The sequence below is a fragment of the Gobio gobio genome, assembly GCF_949357685.1.
Source record: "Gobio gobio genome assembly, chromosome: 17".
Taxonomy (NCBI): domain Eukaryota; kingdom Metazoa; phylum Chordata; class Actinopteri; order Cypriniformes; family Gobionidae; genus Gobio; species Gobio gobio.
In genome coordinates this window covers 2,364,098-2,386,497 of record NC_137110.1, presented here as the reverse complement: position 1 = coordinate 2,386,497, position 22,400 = coordinate 2,364,098, and the positions used below count along the sequence as shown (strand labels likewise).

The following is a 22,400-nucleotide window of genomic DNA, read 5'->3' as shown; positions in this document are numbered from 1 at the left end:
TATGACTGCTGTGGGCAGGGCTTTAGTATATCATTAGCTATGACTGCTGTGGGCAGGGCTTTAGTATATCATTAGCTATGACTGCTGTGGGCAGGGCTTTAGCATATCATTAGCTATGACTGCTGTGGGCAGGGCTTTAGTATATCATTAGCTATGACTGCTGTGGGCAGGGCTTTAGTATATCATTAGCTATGACTGCTGTGGGCAGGGCTTTAGTATATCATTAGCTATGACTGCTGTGGGCAGGGCTTTAGTATATCATTAGCTATGACTGCTGTGGGCAGGGCTTTAGTATATCATTAGCTATGACTGCTGTGGGCAGGGCTTTAGCATATCATTAGCTATGACTGCTGTGGGCAGGGCTTTAGCATATCATTAGCTATGACTGCTGTGGGCAGGGCTTTAGTATATCATTAGCTATGACTGCTGTGGGCAGGGCTTTAGTATATCATTAGCTATGACTGCTGTGGGCAGGGCTTTAGCATATCATTAGCTATGACTGCTGTGGGCAGGGCTTTAGTATATCATTAGCTATGACTGCTGTGGGCAGGGCTTTAGCATATCATTAGCTATGACTGCTGTGGGCAGGGCTTTAGTATATCATTAGCTATGACTGCTGTGGGCAGGGCTTTAGTATATCATTAGCTATGACTGCTGTGGGCAGGGCTTTAGTATATCATTAGCTATGACTGCTGTGGGCGGGGCTTTAGCATATCATTAGCTATTACTGCTGTGGGCAGGGCTTTAGTATATCATTAGCTATGACTGCTGTGGGCAGGGCTTTAGTATATCATTAGCTATGACTGCTGTGGGCAGGGCTTTAGTATATCATTAGCTATGACTGCTGTGGGCAGGGCTTTAGCATATCATTAGCTATGGCAGCTGTGGGCGGGGCTTTAGCATATCATTAGCTATGACTGCTGTGGGCAGGGCTTTAGCATATCATTAGCTATGACTGCTGTGGGCAGGGCTTTAGCATATCATTAGCTATGGCAGCTGTGGGCAGGGCTTTAGCATATCATTAGCTATGACTGCTGTGGGCAGGGCTTTAGCATATCATTAGTTATGACTGCTGTGGGCAGGGCTTTAGCATATCATTAGCTATGGCAGCTGTGGGCAGGGCTTTAGCATATTATTAGCTATGGCAGCTGTGGGCAGGGCTTTAGGATATCATTAGCTATGACTGCTGTGGGCGGGGCTTTAGCATATCATTAACTATGAATGCTGTGGGCGGGGCTTTAGCATATCATTAGTTATGACTGCTGTGGGCAGGGCTTTAGCATATCATTAGCTATGACTGCTGTGGGCAGGGCTTTAGCATATCATTAACTATGACTGCTGTGGGCAGGGCTTTAGCATATCATTAACTATGACTGCTGTGGGCAGGGCTTTAGCATATCATTAGCTATGACTGCTGTGGGCAGGGCTTTAGCATATCATTAACTATGACTGCTGTGGGCAGGGCTTTAGCATATCATTAGCTATGACTGCTATGGGCAGGCTTTAGCATATCATTAGCTATGACTGCTGTGGGCAGGGCTTTAGCATATCATTAGTTATGACTGCTGTGGGCGGGGCTTTAGCATATCATTAGCTATGACTGCTGTGGGCGGGGCTTTAGCATATCATTAGCTATGACAGCTGTGGGTGGGGCTTTAGCATATCATTAGCTATGACTGCTGTGGGCGGGGCTTTAGCATATCATTAGCTATGACTGCTGTGGGCAGGGCTTTAGCATATCATTAGCTATGACTGCTGTGGGCAGGGCTTTAGCATATCATTAACTATGAATGCTGTGGGCAGGCTTTAGCATATCATTAACTATGACTGCTGTGGGCGAGGCTTTAGCATATCATTAACTATGACTGCTGTGGGCAGGGCTTTAGCATATCATTAGCTATGACTGCTGTGGGCAGGGCTTTAGCATATCATTAACTATGAATGCTGTGGGCAGGGCTTTAGCATATCATTAGCTATGAATGCTGTGGGCAGGGCTTTAGCATATCATTAACTATGAATGCTGTGGGCAGGGCTTTAGCATATCATTAGTTATAACTGCTGAATGAATGTTTGATATTTCTTAATGCTGCTCTCCATTACGCACTGCTCTGTTTCATATCAGGATGGCAGACATTTTAAAAAGTCAAATTTTTGCGCTCGCCACTGTCAAAATGATGGCCAATCAGATTACAAAGAAGGCGGGGCTTAATGTTCACCGCAAAGATGAGTGTGAATTCCAACGCAACGCTTTTTTTTTACAGTGAAAGACTGTGTGTGATAAGATATAAATCTGACAACTGTTTTATAATGGATGTGTTTAACGACCTGCAGTCAGTTTTTTAGTGTATATTCACATTTTGAATAGAAAATATGCAATAATTTCAAATTATGTCTTTCATATTTGAATGTGACAAGACAAGAAGCATTTTAATTTTTTGACATACTAACAAGAGTGAGTGTGCACATTTTTTAAATAAAATGTTATGAGTTTAAATGTATTACTAGGCTATAATGGAACCTAGAACTACTTTTATCGTTGTTATTTCTTCTTTATTCCCACATGAAAAATACTATAGTATATTATAGTAAAATTACTGTAGTAAATACTATAGTGTTTTTGAACCATACTATAGTAAAGATACTACAGTAAATTGTAGTATATTATAGTATTTACTACACTTTGTTAATTTACTGTAGTATATTTACTATAGTACGGTTAAAAAATAGTATTTACTACAGTAATTTTACTACAATAGTATTTTTTCATGTGGGTTCCCTTAAGTCCTTTTTAATCCTTTAAATATGGAAGTAAAAACACCCGATGTTCAAATTATGTTACAGCCTTGTGCTAAGAGTGAATCATAGCTGAGCCCTGAAAGAGCAAACTCTGAGGTGTGGTTCTTCTTTCTTGCATCATTCATCCTCTATGAGTTTCTCCTAAACATCTTCATGTGTGTGTGTGTGTGTGTGTGTGTGTGTGTGTGTGTGTGTGTGCAGTTGGGACGAGAGCAGCTCCATCAGCAGTGGTTTGAGTGATGGTTCTGATAACCTGAGCTCAGAGGAACTCAACGCCAGCTCGTCGCTCAACTCTCTCCCCACCACACCCATCGGCTCCAGACGCAACTCCTCCGTCATGGTAAGCCCTTCATACAACTTGCATGACCAGGTTTGAGACATCATATATGTTGCACTGTAATAATGTAATACATGTTCTGAACGGGGTTAGATTCAACTGTAAAACATGCTGACGCTGGAGAAACTCTCCTCACTGCATCCATTAAACAAGAGTGGATTTCTGTCAACACTCTTTCTGTTTGCTGTATACGATCTTCTGTGGTAAGAAAATATCCCAAAACTCCTCCAACTAGGCAAGTCAGACTCAGTCTGTGGTTTAGGTAGGAATACAGAGATCTAGAGCAATCTACGACTGCAAATAACACAACAATTTTAATATGGAGTTGGCCATATTCTGTCCACGAGTCAGAAACTTAAAGGATCACGCTGACTTTTTGTGGCTTTATCTTATTCCCCGTATCCCCAGAGATAAGTCCATACACACCATTCTCATCTCCGTGCCATAAATCTGTCTGACGCACCCACTGCTAGCCTAGCTTAGCACAAAGACTGGAGGTAAACGGATCCAGCTAGCCTAGCTTAGCACAAAGACTGGAGGTAAACGGATCCAGCTAGCCTAGCTTAGCACAAAGACTGGAGGTGAATGGCTCCAGCTAGCCTAGCTTAGCACAAAGACTGGAGGTAAATGGCTCCAGCTAGCCTAGCTTAGCAAAAAGACTGGAGGTAAATGGCTCCAGCTTGCCTAGCTTAGCACAAAGACTGGAGGTAAATGGCTCTAGCTAGCCTAGCTTAGCACAAAGACTGGAGGTAAACCGCTCCGGCTAGCCTAGCTTATCACGAAGACTGGAGGTAAACCGCTCCAGCTAGCCTAGCTTAGCACAAAGACTGGAGGTAAATGGCTCCAGCTAGCCTAACTTAGCACAAAGACTGGAGGTAAATGGCTCCAGCTAGCCTAGCTTAGCACAAAGACTGGAGGTAAACGGATCCAGCTAGCCTAGCTTAGCACAAAGACTGGAGGTAAACGGCTCCAGCTAGCCTAGCTTAGCACAAAGACTGGAGGTGAATGGCTCCAGCTAGCCTAGCTTAGCACAAAGACTGGAGGTAAATGGCTCCAGCTAGCCTAGCTTAGCACAAAGACTGGAGGTAAATGGCTCCAGCTTGCCTAGCTTAGCACAAAGACTGGAGGTAAATGGCTCTAGCTAGCCTAGCTTAGCACAAAGACTGGAGGTAAACCGCTCCGGCTAGCCTAGCTTATCACGAAGACTGGAGGTAAACCGCTCCAACTAGCCTAGCTTAGCACAAAGACTGGAGGTAAATGGCTCCAGCTAGCCTAACTTAGCACAAAGACTGTAGGTAAATGGCTCCAGCTAGCCTAGCTTAGCACAAAGACTGGAGGTAAATGGCTCCAGCTAGCCTAACTTAGCACAAAGACTGGAGGTAAATGGCTCCAGCTAGCCTAGCTTAGTACAAAGACTGGAGGTAAATGGCTCCAGCTAGCCTAGCTTAGCACAAAGACTGGAGGTAAACCGCTCCAGCTAGCCTAGCTTAGCACAAAGACTGGAGGTAAACCGCTCCAGCTAGCCTAGCTTAGCACAAAGACTGGAGGTAAACCGCTCCAGCTAGCCTAGCTTAGCACAAAGACTGGAGGTAAACCGCTCCAGCTAGCCTAGCTTAGCACAAAGACTGGAGGTAAACCGCTCCAGCTAGCCTAGCTTAGCACAAAGACTGGAGGTAAACCGCTCCAGCTAGCCTACTGCTCAATAAGGGACAAAATAACACCAACATTTCCCTGTTTACGTACATGTTGTGATGTGTATAGTTTAGTGCTGGGCAAATTAACGCGTTAACTTTTTCAGTTTAACGCATTCGAAATATTTAACGCAATAAACGCAGCGTCTGTTTTTATATCCATTTTTGCCCAGCGTTACATTATATGATCACGCTCTTATTCATGTAAATGCTTTTAAACAATCTAAGCGCGACAACAACACACAAGAGAACGCGCTGTATGTCAATGTCCTGTCTGTGTGTGTGCGTCTCATGTCAGCTCATTGAGGGACACCCTGACACACACACACACACACACACACACACACACACACACACACACGACGCACAGACAGGCTCACGCCAGTCTCGTGCACACATCGAGTTCTCTTTTGCTCTTAAACAAACAATAACAACAACAACAACAGAGAATTTTGCCAAAACGCCAGATATGTCGAGTATTCTCATGTTAGGAGTCTTAAATGAGTTAAATAACGTCTTAAATGAACTTGTGAGATAATGAGATGTGCGGGACAGCGTCAGATCCACGTCATGTTCCGCAGCGGCCGATCTTAAAGTGACAGTAGCACTGATAATGTCTGTCATTAATGTCCATCACAGAACAACGGGAACAGAGAAAAGATGATTAATCTATATTTAATGTATTATTTATGCAGTTAAGAAAGGTGTTTGATAACTATTACATTTCTGTATATGTCTAACAGGGAAGGCCACGGGTAAATATAACATTTGATTATAATGGGTTTATGTAAAGATTGTGTAGCGTCTGGAGTCGCTCTTGACATGAGATCAAAGTGGTGGGTCGTTCGAGAAACACCAGAGATGCAGATCTTTTGCACAGCTCTGCCTATGAATTAGTATTAGCATATAAATGAGTGTAGTGGTGCCAGTTGAGGCTGGCCAAATGGCCGCACTATCACCCTTACGACCAGCAGAGACAACGCAGGCCGTGCCGTTATCACCTTGTGAGGAACTTCAAATAGATTCCTATCACACACACAGACAGACACACACACACACACAGACACACACACACACACACACACACACACACACACACACACACACACACACAAGTATTCCTCTTCATATTAGCCTTTAATTTAACCATCCCAGAAATATGTGATGACCCTTGTGTTATATGTATGTTGACCACAAAGTATATATTTGTATGTGTGTGTGATGTTAATCCTAAATGCTCAAAATGGCTCTGTAAAAGAGATACACTGTCTTTCATGCATTTAAACACAGGCATGTTTGATGTCTAAAGGTTTCTCTTTCTTTGTCCCAGTCAGTGGTGCAAAGTAGATGATTATGAGATGTACCTTTTAGTAGGTTTAGCCCTTTTTGAGCGAAACTTTACTAATTCTGGCTCCCGGCAAGAACATTCCATTGAGTAATAAAGTCAGAACAAAGAAACTCTCTCCCGCCTGAAATTCACACCAACGATTGGTTGCCGCCGGGAAAGTGGGCGTAGTTTAATGGATCTCAAAAGACAGTAACACAAGCATATCGGTGCTCAGTCACCTTGCAAGAACCCCGGACGAGACAAATTCCCTTTTCCTCCCATCTCATCAGCGCGGCTCGCGGGTTATCGACCTGCGAGCCGGCGCGGTCCAGCCAAGCTGATGTTTCCTTTGAAGATCAACGCGCTCCGCGGCGCAGTCAGCGGACGCACTTAGCTGGACGAGATGAACTTCCTTCCAAGTCGACACCTTTAAAAGTCCCGCGGACCAACGAAGCTCTGGAAGAACCGAATGGAGAGAACGCTTCAGCGCGCAAACTCTCTGAGAAACGCCAACGCACGCATCTTGCTTTACACAACACCAAGAAACCATGCAAGTATCAATTCTACCGAAATTTAGATGCGTTTTAAAGATTGTACCCCTGTTTAAGGTGATATTTCTTGCTGGCTCCAATGGTTTTGTCTGGGAAGGTGTCGGATCGGACACGATCTTACCCTCCTTCCTTTCCTTTCCCTTCCCCTCATCCTCCTCTTTACTTTCCACTATTCTGTAAATACATGTATTCTTTATGTAGTCATATGTAATCGTAGTATTAATCTTTATTAAAACCATGATATTCACGTTTCGATTGTCATTGTTTGCTCACGGAACACGAGTCCCTTTAATGTCAGATCTAAGCTACGAGCTCTTATTCGTTGAATGCTTTAATTAATACCATAACTCGGAAAGTTTGTCCTTTGTGGCCAGAGGGACGAACTTCCCGAGAATTGGGTAGGAAGAATAGACCTGGTGAGTGGATAAGGAATCTCCGCTCGTTCTTTAAACGGAACGGAGAGGAATTTTGAATCAACTCCCTTGGGGTTATTCTGTGATTATTTAATATAGATATATCTGTAGTTAATTACAATAAATTGTTGTTAACCATATATATTATATTGCATAAATACCGAGGTGAGGTATTCCCATTTTGGGTGATTTTGGAGATTGGTGATTAGATTATAACCCGTTATGATTAATCATAAATCCCTAAATATTAATACCCACAATTCCCTATTGAGCTAATTTTTAATTTAAATATATATGTAACCCTAATACGCTACATATTTTTGGTGGAGAATATTTCGAGCACATTCTAAACTCTGTTTTGTGAGCAACTTTGTCAATTTTATCCGTATATCATTTGTGTTAATTGTTGTCTTATATGCGCGCTTCAGTGAGACAAGTCGCAATCGCGAACTCACGTATCTGTAACTGAAAAGCCCAAAGCTCATTTCAGTTAGTCCTATGTTAACAGCGTCTATTTTTGTCAAACATTTTGGTCACTGTTAATTGTTAAAAAGAAACTGCAGTTCATAATATTAAAACTGTCTCTGTAAAGGGAAATAAACTTCTTTTGCAGAACATTTTAATATTATCAATTCCACCTGTTAGAACGAAGAAATCTTCTTTCAGCGTGATGCCACCTGTGCGTGATGCCACCTGAGCGTGATGCCACCTGTTAGAACGAAGAAATCTTCTTTCATTGTGATGCCACCTGTGCGTGATGCCACCTGTGCGTGATGCCACCTGTTAGAACGAAGAAATCTTCTTTCAGCGTGATGACGATTTGAGCGTATTCCTCTTATTCGTTTTATAAAAGGCCTTATCAATCGCTAGCGATCTCACCCCCTTAGGTGGAGTTTTGGCATAGCTAACCAGAACGCACACCTTGCACAAATCAACCAGAAAAAAACTGCTGGCCAGTATCTGCTTGATGTGTGAATGGGAGTATTTTATTTTAACCTTGATCACGTTAAAATTTGTTGCAGAGAAAATGCTCTGTTCTACATTTGTGTATATATGCGGTAAATAAATCCGTCCACACACTCTGTGTTTCAAAATTGGCACAAAGGAAATTTGAAAACAAATTCTCTTCACACTTGTGATTGCAGTTAAATTGCTGCGTTAGGAAGCTGGACCCTCCCCATTGTCGGACGCTCAAGCTTCATAATCACCTAATTTTGGGTAGTGTAATACCTCCGAGTAACACAAGGGGGCAGCCCGCTAGGTGTGCTGCACCTCTCAAATTACCCACGCTTGACTCCACTACGCCATCTTGTGGACGTCTGCAGATGTTTGCCTTATTAAACTCTCTCAAGCGAACTGTCGTTATTTTATTTGTTTACTATTATAATTATTTTCATTTATTTCCCGTTATTGCTATTGTTTGGTATCATTCAATCTTTCGGGTTCAATGACTTCTCACACTTATTTAAATTTGGTTTAAACAAAGTTTGAATTTGAATTTAAATTAAGTTCTCCTTTCAGCCAGTGATGCTACCTAAGGGGAATGGGCCCCTTTTGTGACATCTCCTGCTAAGTCAGTTTCCCTTTCTTTCTCATTGTTTCAATTGGAGTTATTTTTGCCTGTCTGTTCTTTTCTTTCCTTTTTATTGTTATTTGTTTATCAATTGGTTTCTTCCATTTCATACCAGTCTGATACCCTGCACTTATTTAAATTCTGGTTTAAGCAAGTTTGAACCTGAATTTAAATTAAGCCTTCTCTTTTCAGCCTGCGACAGCCACTTATCAGTAGCACGCCCCCTGTTGGGCACTCTCATAAGTTGGCTCTCCTCTCTCTCTTCTCCTTTGGCTCCATTTCTGAATAGATTAATTTAATTAATTCTATTTCTCCCTTTTTCAAGGTTGTTCTGATAATTACCAACATTATCATCATTTTATGTTTTAGTACTATTCATTGAATAGTCTTTTACCTCTCTCACTTTACAGAATTATTTGGATTTGGTTCAAACAAGTTTAAGCTAAGCTGATGTCACGTTTTCCTTGTTAGCCATTTATATATTTACAGGTAGTACCTCCCCTAGTGCTTGTGGTGAATTTCCGGTTGTCTTCTGGCTGGGTTCCGGTGAGTGGAGTCACCTGGCCTGCGTAACTGACACCGGTCGTGTGTGAATCGCAGACACCTGTCTCCGTACCATTGGCGGCGGCACGCAGCAGACTAAGCATTTCGGGCACTCCAGGGAGAAGTCAACGAGTCCAACTGAACCGCTCAAGGGCATCTTGGTTAATTGCTCTGATCCTCCGTTTGGACTCCAAAGGGATTTCAGAGGAAACCCAATTTCAACCCTTCAGTCTGGCCGTTGACCAAACTTACCTGAATGCTGCCCAGTCATGCTAAAAGTCACACGCTGTTTGAGTGGGCGCACCGTGGTACCAAGGGACGAGGATCTGGGAACACCGCGGTCGAGTGTCCAGGGACCGCCGGCGAGATTGACCTCACCATCGGTTCTCACCTGAAGCGACCCCGATTCACCCCAGGCATAGTAAGTTAAATAAGCCCATTCACTTATTGCAAGCCCTAGAATATACATATTCCCGGTCACTTAAGTGTTTGGCCACACCTTTCTTTTTTTTGTAAGCCATAACTTTCCCCAAGGCTTTATAGCTCAACAGCGCCCCCTCACTCGTTGGCCCTGTCATAAACCCTAGCATTGGTATTAAGCTTAGAGCCTTCCCATATCTATCTCTTATGTTCTCATTCTGTTTTATTTCGTGCCTTCTTAGTATTCTTGGAAATTTCGCCCTTTTCTTTTCTACTCTACTGTTCTGTTGTTTAGTTTCTTCCAGTTCACCTAAAGACAGAACCCATGAGAGCCATCAAGGAAAGCTGAATAATAGATTGACGATCAGCCGCCAGTGTCAGTAAATGACCCACTAGGCTACCGCACTGTCAAAATTGTTATTTAAATCCGGCACTCACCCACACAAATTGGCCCAACCTGGCCGCTCACGGCCAAGACAACAGGTGCAAGGCCTAGATTCCACTAACTGGCTGCACCAGTTAGTCCAAAATTGCACACACAATTAAATAGTCACATATGGCTATAAGCACCACACCCTATACGGACTTGCATTGGCCTCTTTTGTGTTGTCTCTCTCTTGCCCACAGTAAGCGGTGTGTCCCGTTCATCCAGCCCCACCGCCGCTGGGATCACGTCGAGACCTGATCGAGCACCAGGACGACTGCATTCCTGCCTAAAGCCACGGTGACCTGCAGCCCCTGAGCCAAGAACGGCAGCGTTGAAGCTCCATGCTGAGGAGGCCCGTAGGCACCAGGACCACGCGCAGAGTCGACTAGATCAGCTACTCCTCGAGACCCAGGACCGACGCGGACGGAAGGACGGAACGGACCTACAACTTCGGGAGGAAGTTGAGAGACTCCAAAATGCCCTGGCAGAACTTCGTGTAGAGACAAGCACAGAGAGCAGTTGGAGAAAGAATCTGAAGAGGAACCAAAAGAAAAACTCCAACGAGGTGAAGCTCTCCTAACAAGAGCAAAGATTGAACTGAAAGAAAGAAACAGCAAGGCCAAAGCTTGTGAAACCCACTTGCAAACGACCATGCCAAGGTCCAAGATTTGGTTCAAAAAAAAAAAAAAAAAAAAACTATTCAAGACAAAGAACTTGAAACTGTTCACAGAGAACTGAAGTTCACATGTACATCGCACAGTGAACAGCAAGGGGAAACACGCACCACACAGTTTCCCCTGACAAGTGGGACAAGAAACCCCCAGCCAAGAGTTCCAAGCTCAAAAGGGGGGTGAAAGCCCACTGCCCAGGTTGTCACCAGCCAGCAGCCACGAGCCCCCACCAGCAGCAAAGGGGGTGGGAGCCAATCCAGAGAATCATGGCTTCCCAAGAACTCTACAAGCTGGCCAGAAACATCTCAACTTTCACCCCAAACCCTGCAGGGTATGAACTTTCACTTACAACATGAGACCGTAAAGCTGGACTACCAACAGCTACGGGACTGCCGACCAAAAAGACTGTTTCTGAAAAGACTGTGAGAAATCTAATGGTTTACCCTGTCTCTGATCACCGTTCAGAGCTGGCTCCAGGGGGCGCCCTGCAACAACGCAGTGACAGACTTTGTAACCGGCAAGACCGTTCCAAGCCAGCAGAGAGCAGCGCAACTGGCACGGTGCCCGTCTTAAGCACCTGTCCGAGCACTCTGAAAGACTCTGAGACAAGCCACGTCTGTCTAACCACCCAAAGGTGGAGCCGCGTGAGATGCCAGCCGACAGCCCAGAAATGACAGCACCCCTAGCCCAAACAGCCAGCGGCGGAACGGCTCGCCCCAAACGAACCCAAGTCTGAGCACTCACCAGAGCCAGACGGTGCAGCTTCATCTGAGTCAGCAGAGATCCTGAGGATTCTGAAAGAACTTCTCGCAAGGGAGACAAGAAGGACAGGCCAGACAGCTTACGACTGTGACCAAGACCGGCACCCAACGTCCTTCCTGACTGCTCTCCAACGGAACCAAGCACCGCACAAACCACAGTCCAAAGATCCAGAGACTTCATCACCAAGTGACAGCGTCGCTCAACTCCCTTAGCTGACAGCTGCACTTCCTGAACAATCGAACTCTGAAATCCCAAAATGTGAGTTGAATGTGCAGTCATACAGCCAAAATGAGATCCAACTTGAACAGATAGCTCCCATCCAGCTAACGATGGGCCTAATGAGTCTGGTACACCCAGTGTACATCTAACCAATGGACACGTACCCCTTTCTCGTCGGCAAAGATCTGCTAGATCGTTTTGAGCCCCTACTAGACTTCATACAGCTAAAGATTTGGGCTCAAGTACGAGAACCTCTGCCTCTCCAGCCACCCAGATCACCTGAGCCAGACTGTCAGGTCACAGAGGTCACGAGAAATCTTGCAACCCGCCGCGAGAACACTGTCTCAGCACCAGAGCAAAGTTCAAGCTCGCTACTCTGCACTTTTCAACTCACCATAGACTCTGACTTTCACTGCCCCAAGGTCATGACTGACCTCCAGCTGAATGATGTAACAACTACAGACATCATACTCTCACTATGGGCAGACAACTCAGCCATCAGTCTAGCACTGTTCAAAGCCCTCATGAAAGACACATCCAACCTTCCATCTGCAAGCGAGTGCACCCACTGCCCGTTGGACTCCTGCCTAACAACCATGGTAACTGTCAAGGGCACCTGCACTTTGAACTTGAAATGGAACGATCAGTGCCTCACACACCACATCCTGGTCCTTCAAGATCCACTGCATAACGTCTACATAGAAGCAGACCCCTTGATTCGCCTCAAGGCTCATGTGGACTTTACCAATGAGGTAGTGTGAGCCCCACTGACATCACAGCCCCCTGTGGTTCCTGCCAAGCCTGAAAACCTCCTGCCAGGCCAGACCATCCCAAGAGTCTGTACTTTAATCAACGAACAGGATACTGCAGCACCAGCTGTCTTTCACCTTCTGCAACCGACAGCGTACTTTCACCAGGTGCCCAATCGGCTATGCCAACTCACCAGCCGAGTTTAACATCTTCCGAAACGAAGCATGCCCAACACCTGTTCGACGCGTGTGATGACATCACAAGAACACACGACATGACTGTCCACCGGGAAAAGGTGACAGGACACTCAAGGCAACCCGGCCTTGACAAAGACTTGAATGACCAAACTGATTCCCTGGCCAAGACTGGCACACTTCACGGCAATCCATGGTCACCTCCCACCCACGCAACCACCCGTGATGGCGCTGCAATAACCCGCAGCAAACTGACTATTCCTGCGGCGATTCCAACATCACAGCCGCTTACGCTGGCTCTACAATTTCCATAAATGACACAGCTGACATGCAAGCCTCTGACACTGCCATAAAAGCTATGAGTAACCACCTCTCAGACCCCTCCAACCACCCTGTCACGATGTCTGACTTCACCGCTACCACAGGCCTCAGACGACCGCATGACGGCAAACACATGCTGCGTGAGAAAACAAACATTCTGGGGTATGCCTCTGACGCCCTCACAGCGCTAAAGCTTGTGATGCCACAGTGTCAAAAGGGGGGTAATGCTAAATGTATGCCCACAACGCACCATGTGCCGGACACCACGGTACCAGAGCCACAAGACACAGAAGCAAGTGAAATATTGGCCTGGCATGCAGCAAGTCGTGTCAGAGTATGTCAGAGAAGTGTCTGGTTTGCTGACAATTCTAACCGGCAAACCCAAACCCCAGAGCCCCTGCAACGCAGAAGAGTCACAGTCCCGTGGTCATACCTTAAAATAGACTGGACGGGATCCCTTCCCAGATCGACGAGGGACCACAAGTACTTCCTCACAGTTGTATGCCAGTTCTCCAAGTGAGTAGAATGTCTTTGAGCACCCAACGACACCAAGTTGAATGAACCAATTGAGCTGGGGCCAGCATGCTGAGAAAGTATGTGTCTGCCAACCAGAAAGACTGGGATGTGAAACGTCCATTGGTGCTCATGACCATCAGAGCCACCCCGCATGAATCAACTCATGTGTCTACTTTGGAACTTGTGACTGGGTGTCAGACGACCCTGCTGCATCAAACAAGAGACTCTAGTTTTGTCAGAACTTACACTACTCACCAGCACATTGACAAACTACACCTGAAGTGGCTCAGACAGCTGTTGAACCATGAGAGCAGCTGGACAGATCAAACACATGCAGAACTGTCACTATGGCAAACGCCAAGTACCAGACAAGCCACTGGGCGGAGCCACGGAAGACAGCGCGTCCACCCTGCGCACACCACAGGATGTCCCACAGCCGTCGACAACAACGCCCTCTGCCAAACCCTTCACGCAGCTGTCAAGCGGAGGCGGCACAAGGACAGCTGGACACTACTATCTCAGGGTCACAGGAGCTGCTGACACCAGCAAAATAGCCCCTGAAAACAGGACTCACCAGATGAGGACTGCAAAGGACAAGCTTCCAACTCCTTGCCACACACAGCTCAGGCAAGCTCACAACAGCACTGCTACAAGAAGCAGAGCAGAACTCCGATCCTTCGGACTTCTCGTGACTGAGAGGCTAACAACTACCTGCTTCCCTCCTGTCACCAGCACTAGGTCAGTCTGAAACCCTCTTCAGGCCACATAGACCCCTTACCACTTCCTGAGACCACAAGCAGAAACCTGCGCCACACAGACGGACTTCAGGATGACAGGTGACGCACCGTCATGGCACCTGCTGCCTCGACACCTGTTGCACAAGGTCAGAGACCTGAACTTGGCTGCTGCCTGCCTTATCTGCCGTGGAGTGACCATTACTCCAGGGGACACAAACGACCAGAGTGTGTGGATTCACGTACCAAAGGGTACCATCCTCCACCTTGATGATCTGGCATCGTAATACCTCCCAAGTGAAGAGTACTGGTCAGAGCTGGAAACCCCATCCTTCTTCAAGAATCACAACTTCACTCTAGATCCAGAACTGGAACTAAAGATTAAGAAAGGGGGTCCTAGCCAATTGACATCACTCTCATCGACACAGCTCTTTACCTTGCTACAGCATCATGCCACACCCTGACACTGGGCCTGGCTTTCATCCTAGTCAAGAGGGTCCACGAGATGCGAGAGTCCATGACCAAGAACACAGCCTCTCTCCTCCTGGGATTCAAACGAAACCCACGGAAGGGAGGTACCAAGACAGAGACAAGGCCAAACCTCATCAGGATGGACCCTCAGCCTGAGGAACCAAAGGCTTGGAACGATTAGAAACCACCTGCCACTCGACCACCATGATCCACCTGCCATCTGACCATCATGATCCCACTCGACTACCATCCGATCAAAACGACAACTGTCATCCGACGAGGTCAACCGGACGTCGTCACATGACAAAGGGGGACTGTAGCGTCTGGAGTCGCTCTTGACATGAGATCAAAGTGGTGGGTCGTTCGAGAAACACCAGAGATGCAGATCTTTTGCACAGCTCTGCCTATGAATTAGTATTAGCATATAAATGAGTGTAGTGGTGCCAGTTGAGGCTGGCCAAATGGCCGCACTATCACCCTTACGACCAGCAGAGACAACGCAGGCCGTGCCGTTATCACCTTGTGAGGAACTTCAAATAGATTCCTATCACACACACAGACAGACACACACACACACACAGACACACACACACACACACACACACACACACACACACACACACACAAGTATTCCTCTTCATATTAGCCTTTAATTTAACCATCCCAGAAATATGTGATGACCCTTGTGTTATATGTATGTTGACCACAAAGTATATATTTGTATGTGTGTGTGATGTTAATCCTAAATGCTCAAAATGGCTCTGTAAAAGAGATACACTGTCTTTCATGCATTTAAACACAGGCATGTTTGATGTCTAAAGGTTTCTCTTTCTTTGTCCCAGTCAGTGGTGCAAAGTAGATGATTATGAGATGTACCTTTTAGTAGGTTTAGCCCTTTTTGAGCGAAACTTTACTAATTCTGGCTCCCGGCAAGAACATTCCATTGAGTAATAAAGTCAGAACAAAGAAACTCTCTCCCGCCTGAAATTCACACCAACGATTGGTTGCCGCCGGGAAAGTGGGCGTAGTTTAATGGATCTCAAAAGACAGTAACACAAGCATATCGGTGCTCAGTCACCTTGCAAGAACCCCGGACGAGACAAATTCCCTTTTCCTCCCATCTCATCAGCGCGGCTCGCGGGTTATCGACCTGCGAGCCGGCGCGGTCCAGCCAAGCTGATGTTTCCTTTGAAGATCAACGCGCTCCGCGGCGCAGTCAGCGGACGCACTTAGCTGGACGAGATGAACTTCCTTCCAAGTCGACACCTTTAAAAGTCCCGCGGACCAACGAAGCTCTGGAAGAACCGAATGGAGAGAACGCTTCAGCGCGCAAACTCTCTGAGAAACGCCAACGCACGCATCTTGCTTTACACAACACCAAGAAACCATACAAGTATCAATTCTACCGAAATTTAGATGCGTTTTAAAGATTGTACCCCTGTTTAAGGTGATATTTCTTGCTGGCTCCAATGGTTTTGTCTGGGAAGGTGTCGGATCGGACACGATCTTACCCTCCTTCCTTTCCTTTCCCTTCCCCTCATCCTCCTCTTTACTTTCCACTATTCTGTAAATACATGTATTCTTTATGTAGTCATATGTAATCGTAGTATTAATCTTTATTAAAACCATGATATTCACGTTTCGATTGTCATTGTTTGCTCACGGAACACGAGTCCCTTTAATGTCAGATCTAAGCTACGAGCTCTTATTCGTTGAATGCTTTAATTAATACCATAACTCGGAAAGTTTGTCCTTTGTGGCCAGAGGGACGAACTTCCCGAGAATTGGGTAGGAAGAATAGACCTGGTGAGTGGATAAGGAATCTCCGCTCGTTCTTTAAACGGAACGGAGAGGAATTTTGAATCAACTCCCTTGGGGTTATTCTGTGATTATTTAATATAGATATATCTGTAGTTAATTACAATAAATTGTTGTTAACCATATATATTATATTGCATAAATACCGAGGTGAGGTATTCCCATTTTGGGTGATTTTGGAGATTGGTGATTAGATTATAACCCGTTATGATTAATCATAAATCCCTAAATATTAATACCCACAATTCCCTATTGAGCTAATTTTTAATTTAAATATATATGTAACCCTAATACGCTACAATTGTTTTAAGTTAATTTAAATTAAAAGTTGTTTTTTTTAAAGCCTAATAAATGTTGAGATTGGGAGCTTTCAGTTATACTGTAATGTAACGTCATTATTGTATAATATAGACATCAGTGATACTGGCCTTCATTCATAAAAAGATTCCATTACAACACATATTTAAAATATGTTGTCTTTAAATTGTTTCTACATTAATTTGGAGAGTAACTGAAATTATTACAATATCAAAATATTAAAAACTCCAAAAATATTAAAAACTTGTGATTAATTACAGAAAAAAATGTGATTAATTAGTAAAAAACTTTAATCGATTTCCAGCACTGGTGTAGTTACAATGTGTACTAAGACTGACGGAAAATGAGAAGTTGTGATTTTCTAGGCCGATATGGCAGGAACTATACTCTCATTTCTAGCTGGAGCCATTTACCTCCAGTATTTGTGCTAAGCTAGGCTAGCTGGAGCCATTTACCTCCAGTCTTTGTGCTAAGCTAGGCTAGCTGGAGCCATTTACCTCTAGTCTTTGTGCTAAGCTAGGCTAGCTGGAGCCGTTTACCTCCAGTCTTTGTGCTAAGCTAAGCTAGCTGGAGCCATTTACCTCCAGTCTTTGTGCTAAGCTAGGCTAGCTCGAGCCGTTTACCTCCAGCCTTTGTGCTAAGCTAGGCTAGCTGGAGCCATTTACCTCCAGTCTTTGTGCTAAGCTAGGCTATCTGGAGCCATTTACCTCCAGTCTTTATGCGTCAGACAGAGTTATGGCACGGAGATGAGAATGGGATAGACTTATCTAACTCTGGGGGATACTGGGAATAAGCTAAAGTCACAAAAAGTTGGCATGTTTCTTTAACCTGCCATTTGTTTAAAAATAAATTAACACTTGTTTTTCAGAAAGGATGCATTAGATGTGACGTTAAATTCATATATCGTGTTATAAAGGATTTCTATTTAAAAGAAATGCTGTTTTTTGAAAAAAAAAAAAAAAACCTGAAGCAGCAAATATGAATGTTTTCAACATTGATAATAATCATAAATGCTTGTTGAGCACTAAATCATCATATCAGAATGATTAGTGAAGGATCATGTGACACTGAAGACTGGAGTAATGATGATTTAATCACAGGAATGAATCACACTTTACTATATATTCACATAGAGAACAGCTGATCCACACTGGAGGAATATTTCACTATTTTTACTGTATTTATGATCAAATAAACTTAGCCTTGGTGAGCAGAAGAGACTCTTTCAGAAACATTTAACATTTCTACAGACCCTGAAAGTGTTCTGAATGTGTATCTGTTTTTGACAGTGTTTTTCAGTTCCTGCTCTGGTAAACACTGACATAAAATAACCTCTGAGGATTTGTTTTGTGTCAAGACAAGAGAACACAAGATGTCTTGACAGATTCAGGCTCATGTTTCAGATTGTGGTTTGGTGTTTGCTGCCATCTTCAATTTAACATGTCTCTGGTCTGGTAGTCTGGTGTTTTTCCTCTAGAACTGAAGCTGTGTTGAATTGTGACCTAAATTAACCCCTTACCCCACACGCCCCATTTTGACAAGTGGCTTAAATGACAAACCCAGAATATAAATGTTGCTCTGTTCATAAGTCATTCTGAATAGACACATAACCAACACATGTTTACAGTTCAAGACTCAGATTGTTATTAATATGGAGATATATTTTTATATGTATAAACATATGATGTGACTGTGTTGTAGAAATGAAGAAACACAATGAAAAATGATTCAAATCTGAGGATGATATCTCTAAAACTGTGAATTTTATTAAACATTTCGTAAGAACATGTCATGTTAGTTTTTAAAGAAGGCTGATAAGATGCTAATAATATATTTTATTGCCCTGTAAACTCCCATTTGCGGTCTATTATCTAAAGTTCATTATTCTTCTGTTTGTATTCCGCCATTATTAGCCTTTATTCTGGCCCATCTACACCACTTTCATCCCTCTATACATTAATCCTCCTATCATCTGAAGTCTTTCTAGAAAACCAAAGAGCATGTTCCTGGGACCTTATGTGAATTCTTTCAACTCTTAGTTTATGGACTAGAATAGCTCCTGACGCGACAGATGCATTAGAGCTACAATTAGCATCAAGCTACATAACACAATTTAAAAGATTAAAGCGTTAGTTCACCCAAAAATGTAAATCCTGTCATTTATTCCTCTCCCTCATGTCGTTCCAATCCCTAAGACCTTTGTTCATCTTCAGAACACAAATGAAGATATTTTTGAAGGTCTTGCGGGTTTGGAACGACATGAGGGTGAGAAATTAATGACCGAATCTTCATTTTTTGGTGAACTAACCCTTTAATATATAACGCTTTTACTCAAAACTCCATCGAGTGTGTGTATTAACCTCCGATCGTGATCTAATGTGAATTTTAGTCAAAATGTTGTTGAAATATGTTGTTTTAGCCTTTTATATGCAGCTAATCTCAACACCTGCTTAGCATTTATGATGTAAAACATCCATCATTGATATGAAATCGCATCAATCGCATGGAAAATACACACACACCATATACTATGGTAATCGTGTGTTTATTTATTAGCTTCTGGTTAGCTTCACCGGTATCGAAAAAACTCCAAACGATACCTGATATTTGTCACGGAGCTCAGAGCGAGGAAGTGTACAGTAGTGATGTCTGGTTCGCGAACGAATCGTTCTTTTCAACCGGTTCTTTTTAGAGAAACCGGTCGAACCAGTTCACCAAATTGGACTGAATCGTTCTAAACGGTTCACATCTCGAGTCAGCGCTGATCCATCACTCTCAAGACCCTTACACTCTCAAGACCCTTAAAAGACACTAAAGACTAAAGTTACAAAGTCCATCTCACTACAGCGGCTCTACAATAACTTTATGAAGACGAGAATAGTTTCTGTGCGCAAAAAACCCTAAATAACGACTTATATAGTGATGACAATTTCAAAACACGGCCTCATGAAGCTTCGAAGCGTTATGAATCAGTGAGTCGATTCAGCGGTTCAGAGCGTTATGAATCAGTGAGCCGAATGATGATTCGGATCGCGTGTCAAACTGCTGAAATTTGGCGATTCAAACTGCTGAATCGACTCACTGATTCATAACGCTCCAAACTGCTGAATCGACTCACTGATTCATAACGCTTCGAAGCTTCATGAGGCCGTGTTTTGAAATCGTCATCACTATGTAAGTCGTTATTTAGGGTTTTTTTGCGCACAAAAACTATTGTCGCCTCTTCATAAAGTTATTGTAGAGCCTATGTAGTGAGATGGACTTTGTAACTTTAGTCTTTAGTGTCTTTTAAGGGTCTTGAGAGTGTAAAGTGCATTGAGCCAATGGAGGCCTTTCAGAGCATCAGATTTACACTAAAATATCTTCATTTGTGTCTGAAGATGAACGGAGGTCTGACGGGTGTCCAACCACATGAGGGTAAGTAATTAATGACAGAATTTTCATTTTTGGGTGAACTAACCCTTTAACGAGAGTATGACAAACAGAAAATCCTCTCAGGATCCCTGGAGTCAGTGTTACAGTACCTCAGACACGACATTTGAGCATTTGTGTAGCATAAACACCATCAAACCGATGAGAGCTTCGGATTTTCCAATGTTTCTCTATGGCGCTGAAACCTAAAGATGTCCGAGTTCTGGTCCCAGCGCAACTGATACTCACCTGCTATTGGCTCATCTGCGTTCGATGGGAGGGGCTTACCGATAGGTCAATTGGCCTGACCAGAGTTTGGTTTTTCCAGCTCGCAAGCCAACGGCGAGTTGCTAGACGACCCTGACTGCAAATTAGATGTTGCTAGTGTGCGTCTAGATTTCTAGGCTAGGTTTTAACATGAGGTGAATGTTGAACAGTAATCTGGGGCCTATTAAGAGGTTAAACACTTCTCAGCTTGTGGCTCTGTTTATGTCTCACTCAAGCTGAGTAATGTTAAAGCATGATATTTTGTTAAGACGACATCATAAATAATGATTACAAATGATGCAACATAACCAAAGTATGAGACACGTGTATCATATTCAGCCCCTACAGTCAAAATGCGTCCGGGAGAGCGTGTTCTTACTCTTAACCCGCTCAAAAGCCTGGCTCGGATTGTCTTGGATGAATTAAGAGCAGCTGTTTCCCATCGGCTCGTCATGTGCCTGTTTGAAGCACTCGCTCTGATGAAATCACACCTTTGTTCTCCTCGTCATTACACAGACGAAAAGCGGAACGATATGAGTTGACTCTTTAGTAATCATGATTACATGGAATCGTGAAGATGTTTTCAATGTGCCATCTGATCTTTCCTCTAAAACTCTGTGAAAGGAGAATATTTTTGAGCACTTTTTCCAATGCAATATCCATTACTTTTATGCACAAGTCAAAGATGGCATGTTATATATAATGCACGGTCATTGCTCGATTGGTTTATTATTGCAGTAAAACTGTGGAAAAGCTTCACAGGATGTAGGAGTAAATGTGGGAACGTTTTTAAGGCTTAGTCTTTTAGATGAGCTTAGTTTAATCTTTATGCTCAAACAGCAACATTACACACTAACATAACAGGACCCCTTTAAGTAAAAGAAAATAAACTATAGTAGTGTATTCAGGGGTGGAAATGGGGGGGTGAATTTCGAGGGGGGACGGAATACCAGTTGAATTTTTTTTATTTTTTATTAGAAGGATTTCTATATTTTATCCATTCAATATTCTACAATATTTTAGCCACATAAACGTAACATAATATACAATAATAAAACTGTAGCGGGATATTCTGTGATAATGGCTGCGCAATGTCGACTTTTGTGATTGGCCAATACCGGCAGGCTGCATCCAATGGAAATACGTCTCTATTTGTCCACGCTTGAGGTAAATTATCTGGAATGATGAACTGTGATTTTGACCAAAAAACGTTACTTTAATAGATGCCAAACAGAAACTTTGAAATGGATGGAGCTGTGTTAACGTACCTGAACGTATTCTGTCTATAAATATAATAATAATTAGGGCTGTCAAAAGATTAATCGCGATTAATCGCATCCAAAATAAAAGTTTGTGTCTACATAATATATGTGTGTGTACTCTGTTGATTATTATTTATATATAAATACACACACAAGCATGTATATATTTAAGAATTTTTTTTATTGTTATATATAAAACATTTATATTTCTATATATTATAGATTATATAAATGTATATACAGTATATACATGCAAATATTTCTTAAATATATACATGAATGTGTGTGTATTTATATATAAATAATAATTAACAGAGTACACACACATATATTATGCAGACACAAACTTTTATTTTGGATGCGATTAATCACGATTAATCTTTTGACAGCCCTAATAATAATACATAAATGATCATCTAGAAATGTTTTTTTTTTAAAGGGGATTGTACATAAAATGTTGCCATTTTATATATATCTATGTATTTATTTAAATTATTACAAATTGAGGCAAATAAATAATAAAAAAAATACCATAAATCCCCCTTAAACTGCACAACTTTACAGTAAAAACATTAATAAAGCTTGTGATATCACGTTTTTTTGAAGAA

At 43.2% G+C, this 22,400-nt stretch overlaps 1 protein-coding gene across 1 annotated transcript in view; it reads left to right on the top strand.

The window, feature by feature from the left end:
* Positions 1–22,400, top strand: part of nav1b (neuron navigator 1b) — a gene marked incomplete at its 5' end in the record, with an annotated part of 186,525 nt that overhangs the window by 67,011 nt on the left and 97,114 nt on the right. The window contains one exon of the mRNA XM_079841024.1: positions 2,998–3,136. Within this exon, the coding sequence (XP_079697150.1) occupies positions 2,998–3,136 (139 nt within the window). The remainder of the gene's footprint in view (positions 1–2,997; positions 3,137–22,400) is intronic.